Below are 13,060 nucleotides of genomic sequence, written 5' to 3'. Positions count from 1 at the left end.
ACCGATCCTTGTGGGACACCACTAGTCACAATCCTCCAATCCGAATGTACTCCCTCCGCCACAACCCTCTGCTTTCTGCAGGCAAGCCAATTCTGAATCCACCTGGTCAAGCTTCCCTAGATCCCATGCCTTCTGACTTTCTGAATAAGCCTACCGTGTGGAACCTTGTCAAATGCCTTACTAAAATCCATACAGATCACATCCACTGCACTACCCTCATCTATATGCCTGGTCACCTCCTCAACGAACTCTATCAGGCTTTTTAGACATGATCTGCCCTTCACAAAGCCATGCTGGCTGTCCCTGATCAGACCATGATTCTCTAAATGCCCATTGATCCTATCTCTAAGAATCTTTTCCAACAGCTTTCCCACCATAGACATAAGGCTCACTCGTCTATAATTACCCGGACTATCCCTACTACCTTTTTTGAACAAGGGGACAACATTCCCCTCCCTCCAATTCTCCAGTACTATTCCCGTGGACAATGAGGACATAAAGATCCTAGCCAGAGGCTTAGCAATCTCTTACCTCGCCTAATGGAGCAGCCTGGGGAATATTCCGTCAGGCCCTGGGGACTTATCCGTCCTAATGTATTTTAACAGCTCCAACACCTCCTCTCCCTTAATATCAACATGCTCCAGAACATCAACCTCACTCATATTGTCCTCACCGTCATCGTTCCCTCTCATTGGTGAATACCAAAGAGAAGTATTCATTGAGGACCTCACTCACTTCCACAGCCTCCAGGCACATCTTCCCACCTTTATCTCTGATCGGTCCTACCTTCACTCCTGTCATCCTTTTGTTCTTCACATAATTGAAGAATGCCTTGGGGTTTTCCTTTACCCTACTCACCAAGGCCTTCTCATGCCCCCTTCTTGCTCTTCTCAGCTCCTTCTTAAGCTCTTTTCTTGCTACCCTATATTCCTCAATAGACTCATCTGATCCTTGCTTCCTAAACCTCATGTATGCTGCCTTCTTCCATCTGACTAGATTCTCCACCTCACTTGTCACCCATGGTTCCTTCACCCTATCCTTCTTTATCTTCCTCACTGGGACAAATATATCCCTAACATCCTGCAAGAGATCCCTAAACATCGACCACATGTCCATGGTATATTTCCCTGCAAAAACATCATCCCAATTCACACCCGCAAGTTCTAGCCTTATAGCCTCATAATTTGCCCTTCCCCAATTAAAAATTTTCCTGTCCTCTCTGATTCTGTCCTTTTCCATGATAATGTTAAAGGCCAGGGAGCGGTGGTCACTGTCCCCCAGATGCTCACCCACTGAGAGATCTGTGACCTGACCCGGTTCGCTACCTAATACTAGATCTAGTATGGCATTCCCCCTAGTTAGCCTGTCAACGTACTGTGACAGGAATCCTACTCTGCCCCATCTAAACCCTTGGAACTAATCAGGTGCCAATCAATATTAGGGAAGTTAAAGTCACCCATGATAACAACCCTGTTATTTTTGCACCTTTCCAAAATCTGCCTCTCAATCTGCTCCTCTGTATCTCTGCTGCTACCAGGGGGCCTATAGAATACCCCCAATAGAGTAACTGCTCCCTTCCTGTTCCTGACTTCTACCCATACTGACTCAAAAAAGGATCCTGCTCCATTACCCACCCTTTCTGTTGCTGTAATGGTATCCCGGACCAGTAATGCCACCCCTCCTCCCCTGTCCCCCCTCTCTCTCCCTTTTAAAGCACTGAAATCCAGAAATATTGAGAATCCATTTCTGCCCTGGTGCCAGCCAAGTCTCTGTAATGGCCACTATGTCATAATTCCATGTATGTATCCAAGCTCTCAGTTCATCACCTTTGTTCCTGATGCTTCTTGCATTGAAGTACATGCATTTTAGCCTTTCTACCTTACTACCTTTACACCCTTTATTCTGCTTCTCTTTCCTCAAAGCCTCTTTATATGTTAGGTCTGGCTTTACTCCATGCACTATACTTGCAGTTCTCGCATGACCTTTATCCTCCTCCACCTCACTATCTGCTCTAACACTCTGGTTCCCCTCTCCCTACAAATCTAGTTTAACCCCCCCCGCCCCCCAGTGCAGCACTAGCAAACCTCCCCGCAAGGATGTTAGTCCCCCTCCAGTTCAGGTGCAACCCATCCCATCGAAACAAGTCCCCTCTTCCCTGGAACAAGGCCCAATTGTCCAGAAACATGAAGCCCTCCCTCCTGCACCAACTCCTCAGCTGCATTATCTTCCTATTTCTAGCCTCACTAGCACATGGCACAGGTAGCAATCCTGAGATTGCAACCCTGGAGGTCCTGTCCTGTAACTTTTTACCAACTTTCCTAAATTCTCTTTGCAGGACCTCCTCCTCCTTCCTATCCACGTCATTGGTCCCTCCATGGACCATGACATCTGGCTGCTCACCCTCCCTCTTGAGAATACTGAGAACTCAATCTGAGATATCGCGGACCCTGGCAGCAGGGAGGCAACAGACCATCCGGGATTCTCGATTTCTTCCACAGAGCCTCTTATCTGTCCCCCTAACTATCGAATCCCCTATCATTACTGCTCTCCTCTTTTCCCTCCTTCCCTTCTGAGCTGAGGGTCCAGTCTCGGTGCCAGAGACGCAACCACTGCAACTTGTCCCTGGTAGGTCGTCCCCACCAACAGTATCCAAAATGGTACACTTATTGTTGATGGGAACGGTCGGAGGGGTGCTCTGCTCTTTCTCTCTATTCCCCTTCCCTCTCCATTCCCCTTCCCTCTCCTGACAGTCACCCAGCTACCTGTCTCCTGACTTTTGTATTAGCTCAGTATTATTAAGTGTTATTAGGTAACTAGAAAGACATAATATGCAGTACTGTGCAAAAGTCTTAGACACCCTTGCAATACATATGCCTAAAACATTTGCACAGTACTATAAATGCTTCATTGTCAAGAACATTCGAGTATTCGACAGTCAGGCAAAGTGGGGTATTTTGCTGGTCATCAGAGTTTTTGGGGATTTTGGGAGTAATGGTTCCTCTCACTATTGCTACTTCTCAGCTTTATTACTGGTGGGCCACAACTCTTCAGGCCAAAAATATCCCTGTGTCCCTCTGTCTCCATATGGTATCAGTGAGGGGTGTGGGCATGCTGGAATGTTGCACTGAGTAAGAAAGAGTAAACTCATAATATTTAACTTGAAAATTGGAAGATAGTTGTGCATGATAAGGAAATAAAGAAATTTGCTCTTCTGGGGCTAAGTTATTGTTAAATATAGGATGGATATATTTTTAACTGAATGATGGTGCTTGTCTTAAAGCTTTATTTTGAGGTCCTGCAAAATTTAATTTAAAACTAATGTCCTTTGTTCTCAGAGGTGCAATGACTGATAAAATTCCTGATCTTTTAGGTTTACAGTAGCATGGAACGGCTTTCACTTCACGAAGAGAAAAAAACACCCCCTCCAACCAAACGCAGCTTCAGTGAAGAGAAGGAGGACAGGGTAGACAGGTTGGATGGGCTTAGTGGCCTGAAGACACGGGACAGGAGCTGGATAATTGGCTCTCCTGAAATGTGAGTTAGCCGCCTACTGTTAAACTGAGGGGAATAAATAAACTGTCACCTCAGTCCGAAAATGATTGGTTAGTGCTTGTTTACAGAAATGTCTATCTTGAATGATCACCTTTGGGACTGATCAGATTGTGTCTCAGTAACATTACTAGTGGGATTCAGTTAAAACAAATGTTAGGTGACTTGGACAGTCAATGATTTTAAGAACGTTGGACAAAATCAAGTTTTATGGGCAGGAGAGTATCACATTGTCTGCAGTCTCGTTAAGTATGATGACATGTCAAAAATGAACAAGAAAATGTCCTCCTAATTATCACTAACTGTCCTCGGATGAATTAGTGCTCCTTCAAATTGAACAGCACTTGGATAAAGCAGTGAAGAACATAACACTGCAGTCCATACCTTTTATGTAATATAATCAGGATAACATTCAGGTATTGGCAGAAAAATACTAAGTACAATTGCACCTCAAATGTGCAAGGCAGTGACCATCAATAACAAGAGAATGTCTAACCACATAATCAAATCCATGCAGTGGTCATATCATCACCAAATCCCCTCCATAAATATTCGTGGGTTCACCATTAACCAGACACTCAAATGGAGTAACTTTGGAAATGTGATTACAAGAAGTCAGAAGTTGTGGGCTCTATAGGTAATGACACATTTCCTAACACCCCAGAGTTTCTCCATCAAATAGAAAGCACAAGTCAGAGGCATTTTGTCTCCTTTCCTGGGTGTGACCAGCACCAATAACACAGATGCTTAACACCATCCAGTCTGCTAGAGTGGTACCTAGTTCACCACCTTAAACATTCATTCCAAACCTGGCTTCAAAGGTTCAAAGGTCCAATTTAATGACAGAGAAATGTATACAATGTACATCCTGAAGTGCTTTTTCTTCACAAACATCCATGAAAACAGAGGAGTGCTCAAAGAATGAACAACAGTTTAATGTAAGAACTCCAAAGCCCCCCCTAGCTCCCCTCCCTCCCACGCATAAGTGGCAGCGAGCAACAATACTCTCTCCCCCCAACGGCAAAAAAAAAGTAAGCATCGGTACCACAACCAAAGACTCAGTGTGAGCAAAGCAGTAACAAAGACACAGACTTGCAGTTACCCCAAAGACTTCCTGTTTCACCCGGGATTTGACATCCCACAGGCTCTCTCTCTCCCTAATGAGGGAAAAGGAGGTGTCTCCATTTCCCAGTGAGCAGGGAGACATAACAAACAATTCGGTGGTTTATGATGTTAGAAGTCTGTTATGTCGCTTTTTTCGAGATCTGTGCCTGAAGGTCGCTAAGATCCCGGGTCTTCGGGCCCACAGCAGTAGATTTTCTGACTTCCCAATGACATATGGGTCTCCTGCCGTTACACTGACCCTCGATCCGCCCGTCTCCAGAGCCCCAAGATCTTAGGCTTCCAAATCCAAACCGGACTCTCGGGCCAAACCCTTGGTGTGCTGAACAACGGCCGGTCCTGAAACTCTGAGAATAGGTCCCATTCCTGCAAAGAACCGAAGTCAGCGTGTAACTCCAGGTCAGGGTCTATAAAAGAACCCTGAAAGGAAAAAATAAAGATATTAAAGATGGAAATAGAGCTGTTTCCGAAGATGCAATCAAATGAGTTGCTATTCAGTGCCATCTTAACTTCGCTCCACCTCAATGTGTGTCATCTACAAGTTGCAGTAGATTTACTTGTGTAGGGCGCTCATATGACATCTCCCAAAACCATGATCACTACCACGTTCATGACTTGGAAATGTATCGCTCTTTCTGCATTCACACATGGTCCAAAACATGAAACTTCTCCACCAGTAGACTGCAATGGTTCAAGAAGATGACCCAATAGCATCTTTTCAAGGGCATGTGTGGGCAATAAATGATGGCCATGCACATTGTACTAATGAAATAGATGGGATCAGTCCTTGGGAAACTACTAATTGTCAGACATTCAGCCTTTTCCCACGTGATGAATAAAAGTTCAATTGATCACTGGATCAAAGATAATAAGAAAATATTAATAAATTATTGTGTGCATTTCTGGTCACTCCCATTATAGGGAGTATATGGAAGTTTTGGAAAGGGTATAGAAGGAGTTTACCAGGATGCTGCCTGGATTAAACTGTATCAGCTAGTAAGAAGAGATTGGGCTGAGGGAAGACTGATAAAAGTTTATGAAATTATGAATTGTCAGAATCTTTTTTACAGGGGGAAATGTCAAATATAAGAAGGCGTGCATTTAATTTGAGAGGAGGAAAGTTTAAAGAAGATGTGCGTGGCCAGTTTTCACAGAGTGGCAGGTGCCTGAATAAGGCTGCCAGGGGTAGTGGTGAAAGCAGATATGATAGTGACATTTGCGAAGCTTTTAGATTGACACATGAATACGCAAGGAATGGAGGAATATGGGTGTTGTGCAGGACAAAGTTTTAATTTAATTTTGGTTTACTAAGTTGAAGTTGGCATTGTGTTTGGCACAGAGATCATGGGTTGAAGGACATGTTCCAGTGCTGTACTGTCTCCTGTTCTATACTAAAAGTTCATATGATATTTGTGGGGAGGGAAATAAAGTGTATACTTCAATTCTTTCTGAATTGTTGTTTCTCCCCCCACAAATGCTGCCAAGCCTACTGAGCTTTCTGCACATTCTCATTATGTAATTCACAAATCTGTTAAATGGTCTTGATATCACTCAGGTTGGCTTCAAGGCAAGGAGGCAGAGTTATAACAGTAGACCAGACAGATCTACTAATGGATGTAATACAAAATGATAAGTGGGAAGTGCTCCACAAAGAGCATAATGAGATGCAGAACCAGCAATTGTCCAAGGAGCTCTTCCAGCATTGATAAAGTACATACATATATATTTAGTGCCCTTAACACGATAAAATTCCCTAAAGTATATTGGAAGTTTTATCAAAAATCTTGAATAGAGAGTTGTCCACTCATGTTTGTCTCAGAGCACCATATGGATACATTGTTGATTATCATTCATGCAATTGTTTTGATATATTCTCGTTGGAGACTTGGATAGCCACTCACTATTATCAATTGGCAATAGTTGTGGCATCCCTTGGGAATATATATTGGCTAGAAAAGTATTTTTTATCACACAGTTATCAATACTCATATTGCTGCTTTGTCTATTTTTTTGTTTAGTAAAACATCTCTAGCAAATGCATAAATAAATGCAGCATGAAGGAACATGTCGTCTCTAATCACGAAAGTTTTGTATTTTCTCATTCTTTGTTTTTCCAAAAATGTATATAATTTAGGGTTCCAATTAAATAATCCTCACATCATTAGAATCTTTGAAGACCATGCATTTGCTATACATTCCAATAGTTAAATGAAAGTGCTTACATTAAATAATGAGTAGTTTCGCCTAATTAATGGTATTGCATTACTAGATTAGGCTAATTATCTTGATACGACTGTTGTATGCTATGAAAAAAGCAATAACGTAGATAATTTTAATGACTAATGTATGGTTTCCTCACAACCTCTCCAACTATCTATCTTCCTTCAGTATCAGAAAACGCATGTCATTATCAGAATCTTCCCACACTGAAAGTGATTCGAGCCCTCCGCTAACAGTGAGACGCCGTTGTTCAACTCTAATAGAGATGCCACGCTTTTCTATATATGGAGACGAAGAAGGAAAGAAGCAACAAGCTACCAGGACAAGAGAGGAAGTGTCCTTAACTATTCCAGAACAGCCTACTGAGAAAGACCTTACTCTGCAAGTGGATGTTATCCCTGCCACACCTCCCTCAACAATGAGTAATACCAGCAGCTCGACTTTGACAGGTAACGTGCATAAGTGAAAATGCTTTAAAGATTATCTGATCAATAATCAACCTGATATTAGATGACTGCATTTAATGCTCATCTTTAGTACTGAGGGTATTATGAGTCACTATGTAATGTGGTCATGAAATCAGGTGTTGGCCAGGTGAAATTAAAGGTGCCCACTTGCATGATGTTCGAGGTAAGTTTGTCCCACTGAGACAGGGGAAAGATGGTAGGGTAAAGGAGCCATGTTTGACAAGAGCGGAAGAACATTTAGTCAAGAGGAAGAAGAAAGCATACTTAATGCTTAGGGAGTAAAGTTCAGGCAGGGTTCTTGAGTAGACAGGAAGGAGCCTAAGGAGGGACTCAGGAGAGCTAGAAAGGCAAATGAAAAGATCTTGATGAGTAGGATTAGGAAAAAAGAACCCAAGCTGTTCTACACAACATGAAGAACATGAAGATAACTAGTGCCAAATTAGGACTGCTCAGGGATAAGGAGGGAAATGTACCTGGATGTGGAGGAAGTAGGGAAGGTCCTTAATGAAAATTTGCTTTAGTGTTCACCAGGGAGAGGGACTTTGAAGAATCTGATGTCAGGGTAGAACAGACTTATGTTCTGGAACATGTTGGGGTTAAGAAAAAGGTATCTTTTGGAACTTCTGAAAAACATCAGCACTCCAGGGCAGATGGGATGTAGCCTAGGTTACTACGGGACATGAGGAAAAAGATTGCTGGGGTGTTGACAATGATCTTTGCATCTTCCATGGTCATAGAAGTTGAACCACAGGATTAAAAGATAATAAAAGTTGTTCCATTGTTCAAGGAAGATAATAGGGATAATTGTGGGACTTGGATGAGGAGTGAAAGTGTAAGTTTGCAGATGATATAAAGGTTTGTGGTGTTGTGGATGGTGTAGCAGGTTGTTGTAGTTTACAACAGGGCATTGATAGGATGCAGAGCTGAACAGACAAGTAGTAGGTGGAGTTTATTCTGGAAAAATGTGAAGTGATTCACTTTAAGTTTGAACCTGAAGGTAGAATATAGGGTTAAAGTAGGATTTTGAATAGTGTGGAGCAACAGAGGGATCTTGGGGTCCAAAATTGCAGCACAGATTGATAGGGTGTGGTTAAGGTATTTAACCTTCAGTAGTCAGGTGACTAAGTTCAAGAATCAGGAGGTAATATTGCAGCTCTATAAAGACCACACTTCGAGTATTGTCCACACAAGTAGATGCTGTAGTTTGTGTATACTGATTTTAGCTGTTAAATCAATGAAAAGCAGATGTCATTCATTTGTCATTGGCTGCATAATCTGTGCCACTGTTAAGTAGCTTTAATTTGTATTCCAGCCAGCAGCACTGCTGACCTATCTGATCAGAGATCTCGCAGTAACAGTGCAGAGGGATCAGACTCTTCGACTCCAAAAGCAATCAGTGACCTAGCAGCCCGCAGAGCTCGACACAGGCTATTATCTGGAGAATCAACTGAGAAGCGGACCTCCAGGCCTGTCAATAAAGTGATCAAATCAGCTTCTGCAACTGCCTTGTCCCTTATGATCCCTTCAGGTGAGGATTAAGCTGGACGACCTGAAAGAACCTTGGTATTAAATTGTTTATCGACTCTAGAATCAACAATTTTAAATATTCGATCCTTTGCAGAGATGACTAAATTAGGGAAGAGACAGAGTGAGCAATGAAACAATGTATTAGGATTTCAGCTTACAAAACATGGAGAAGTAAAACATGCTCAAGTTTTCCTCCCCTTTTCACAATTCCTCCATCTCCACTGCACCTGCTCTCAGGATAAGGCTTATCATTCTAGGATTATGGAGATTTCCTCCTTTTTCAAAGAAAGGGGCTTCCCTTCCTCCACCATCAACGCACCTTCAATCGCATCTCTTCCATTTCATGCACGTCTGCTCCTACCCCATCCTCCTACCACTCTACCAGGAATATGGTTCCTCTTGTACTCACTATCACCCCACCAGCCTCCGTTCAGCGCATGAATCTTTAAAACTTCCGCCTCTTCCAATGATATCCCACCACCAAGCACATCTTTCCGTCCCTCCACCCTCCCACTTTCTGCTTTTCACAGGGTTTGCACCCTACGCGACTCCCTTGTCCATTTGTCCCTCCCCACTGATCTCCCTCCTGGCACTTACCCTTGCAAGCGGAGCAAGTGCTACATCTGCACCTACACCTCCCTAAACAGTTCTGATAGCTGAGGCAACACTTCACCTGTGAGCCTGTTGAGGTCACTTATTGTGTTCGGTGCTCCTGGTGTGGCCTCCTGTACATGGGTGAGACTCGACGTAGGTTGGGAGACCGCTTCGCCGAACATCTACCATCAACCCACCAAAACAAGCGGGATTTCCCAGTGGTCACCCATTTTAATTCCACTTTCCATTCCAGTTCCGATATGTCCATCCATGGCCTCCTCCACTGTTGTGATGAGGCCACACTTCGGTTGGAGGAACAACACATTATATTCCATTTGGGTAACCTCCAACCTGGTGGCATGAACATTGATTTCTCAAACTTCCAGTAAGGCCCCTCAAACCTCTACCCCTCCATTTCCCATCCCCTATTCCCTCTCTCACCTCATCTCCTTGCCAGCCCATCACCTCCCTCTGGTGCTCCTTCCCCCTTCTTTGTACCATGGCCTTCTGCCTCTTTCACCAATCAATTTCCCAGCTCTTTACTTCATACCTTCCCTTCCAGGTTTCATCTATCACTTGCTGGTTCTCTCTCCCCTCCCCCCTCCCCCCCCCCCCACTTCCTTAGCATTTTTTTCTCCGACTCTGCTGAAGGTTTCGGCCCAAAAGGTCAACTGTGTTTTTTTCCGTAGATGCTGCCTGGCTTGCTGAGTTCCTTCCAGCATTTTCTGTGTGTTGCTCGGATTTCTAGCATCTGCAGATTTTCTCTTCTTAGTTTTTAACTTAACATTTCCTCTGTATTCTATTATGATGAATGATAGTTTTGAATATATGCAATGAAATTCCCATTGATATGTAATAGTATTTCAAATGATCAGTTTACGCTACAGACTCTCAGATGTTCCAACATAACTGACAAAAAGAAAGTGAAATATTATGATCACATTCTCCCCAAGTTGCTTGTTCAACTTGTAACTCGTTCTAATTTTTTCTTCCCTCTTAAATAAAACATTATTCAGTTATTCAGTTCAGCAAGTTCTGACTTGTTTCAGCTTCACAAGAAATAATACATTTTTCTTCTGTTAATATGTAGGTTTGAATGCTCATTCTCAAAGTCTCCAAATAAAAACTATATTTAAAAATGTTTCAAAGATCATTCAATAATACCACAAAGATTTCCAGCTCCTAAAATATTTTGCCATCACTCTTCTTCTGTGGTATTGCATGTTATTGGAATAGCCTGGGGTAAAACTGACTATTAGACAGTTCTGTACCACATTGTGCTATTGATCCCACTTGTAAAACAAACATATTTTCAAGCCTCACTCCTTCCCAGTGCACTGCTCTTCACTCTCTCCGCACTAATCCTAACCTCACCATCAAACCTGCAGATAAAGGGGGTGCAGTAGTAGTCTGGCAAACTGACCTTTACCTTGCAGAGGCCAGACAACAACTATAAGCTGTAACCACCTCTTACTTACCCCTCGAACAGGACCCCACAAAGGAGCACGAGGCCATTGTCTCCCACACCATCACCCAACTTATTAACTCTGAGGATCTCCTATCCACTACAACCAACCTCATAGCTCCCTTACCACGCACCACCTGTTTCTACTTTCTACTCAAGATCCACAAACCTGCCTGGCTTGGTAGACTCATTGTTTCAGCTTGTTCCTGCCCCACTGAACTTGCATACCTCGACTCAGTTCTATCCCTCTGTTTCAGTCTCTTCCTTCCTACATCCATGATACTTAACACACTCTTGATCTTTTCAATGATTTCAAGTTTCCTGGCCCCAGTCATCTTATTTTCACTATAGATATCCAGTCTAGGGTTGCCAACTTTCTCACTCCCAAATAAGGGACAAAAGTAGCAGTCAAATACGGGACACTTGTGTTTACCCCAAGAAAGACTACCATGACCATGAAGCCTTGCGCGGACACCTGTATGCGCATGCGTGTATGTGCCGATTTTTTTCTACAAATCGGTTTGGCTTAATCTTCCCAATTCTGATACACTGTACATACATTATTTCTACTTGATATAGGCTGTGTGTTTATCATATCATTCCTGCTTTTACTATATGCTAGTGTTATTTTATGTTTTATGTGTTATTTGGTATGATTTGGTAGGTTATTTTTTGGGTCTGGCAATGCTCAGAAATTTTTCCCATGTAAATTAATGGTAATTGCTTCTGTGCTTTACGCCATTTCAGCTTACAAGTGATTTCATAGGAATGCTCTACCTTAGCGGGGGAAATACGGGACAAGGGCGATCCCATATGGGACAAACCAAATTAGCCCAATATACGGGATGTCCCGGCTAATACGGGACAGTTGGCAACCCTAGTCCAGTCCCCGCATACCTCCATCCCCCATCAGGAAGGCCTCAAAGCTCTCCGTTTCTTTCTGGACACCAGACCCCAACCAGTTTCCCTCCACCACCACTCTCCTCTGTCTGGTGGACACCAGATCCAACCAGTTTCCCTCCACCACCACTCTCCTCCGTCTGGTGGAACTGGTCCTCACTCTCAATAGTTTCTCCTTTGGCTCTTCCCACTTCCTTCAAACAAAAGGTGTAGGCATGGGTACTTGCATAGGTCCCAGCTAAACCCGCCTTTTTGTTGGCTACATGGAATCATTTATGTTCCAAGCCTACAATGGTATCACTCCCCAAATTTTCCTATCCTACATCGACGACTGCATTGGTGCTGTTTCTTGCATCCATGCAGAGATGGTTGACTTCATAAACTTTGCCTCCGACTTCCACCCTGCCCTCAAATTTACCTGGTCCATTTCTGACACCTTCCCCCCGTCTCTGTTTCTGGTGACAGCTTATTTACTGATGCCTATTGTAAACCCACGGACTCTCACAGCTCTCTCAACTATACCTCTTCCCACTCTGTTACTTGTAAAAATCCATCCCTTTCTCTCAATTCCTCCACCTTTGCCTCATCTACTCTCAGGATGAGGCTTTTCATTCCAGAACTAAGGAGATATCCTCCTTCTTCAAAGAAAGGGGCTTCCCTTCCTCCACCATCAACGCTGCCCTCACCTGCATCTCTTCCATTTCGTGCATGTCTGCCTTTACCCCATCTTCCCACCACCCCACAAGAGACAGGGTTCCTCTTGTCCTCACCTACCACCACACCAGCCTCCACATCCAGCACATAATTCTCCGTAAATTCTGTCATCTCCAATGGGATTCCACCACCAAGCACATCTTTCTCTCTTTTTCCTGGTTTCACCTATCACCGATTACCTTTTCTTTCTTCCTCCCCTCCCGCCATCTTCTTGCTCTGACTTCTCATCTTTTTTCTCCAATCCTGATTAAGGGTCTTGGCCCAAAACATTGACTGTTTACTCTTTTCCATAGATGCTGCCTGGCCTGCTGAGTTTCTCCAGCCTTTTGTGTGTGTTGCTTGGATTTCTGGCATCTGCATATTTTCTCTTGTTTGTATTTTAAAGCCCTTTACGGCAAACATTGAAATACTTTTAAATAGATTCTTATTTAAGTTAATTCTACATAAAGATTGATGGAGATTGATGTGTTCACTTGTAATGGTACATAAAATAGTTAGTTGA

General features: G+C 43.2%; 1 protein-coding gene across 7 annotated transcripts in view; it reads left to right on the top strand.

The window, feature by feature from the left end:
• Positions 1–13,060, top strand: part of mast2 (microtubule associated serine/threonine kinase 2) — a 457,841-nt gene that overhangs the window by 425,411 nt on the left and 19,370 nt on the right. For all 7 annotated transcript variants that reach the window (XM_063064394.1, XM_063064393.1, XM_063064392.1 and 4 more), the window contains 3 exons: positions 3,371–3,534; positions 7,060–7,340; positions 8,671–8,886. In XM_063064394.1, coding sequence (XP_062920464.1) covers positions 3,371–3,534; positions 7,060–7,340; positions 8,671–8,886 — 661 coding nt within the window. The remainder of the gene's footprint in view (positions 1–3,370; positions 3,535–7,059; positions 7,341–8,670; positions 8,887–13,060) is intronic.

Source organism: Mobula hypostoma, chromosome 12, assembly GCF_963921235.1.
Source record: "Mobula hypostoma chromosome 12, sMobHyp1.1, whole genome shotgun sequence".
Taxonomy (NCBI): Eukaryota; Metazoa; Chordata; class Chondrichthyes; order Myliobatiformes; family Myliobatidae; genus Mobula; species Mobula hypostoma.
Note: the sequence above shows the minus strand (reverse complement) of the source record. Positions and strands in the feature narration are given on the sequence as shown.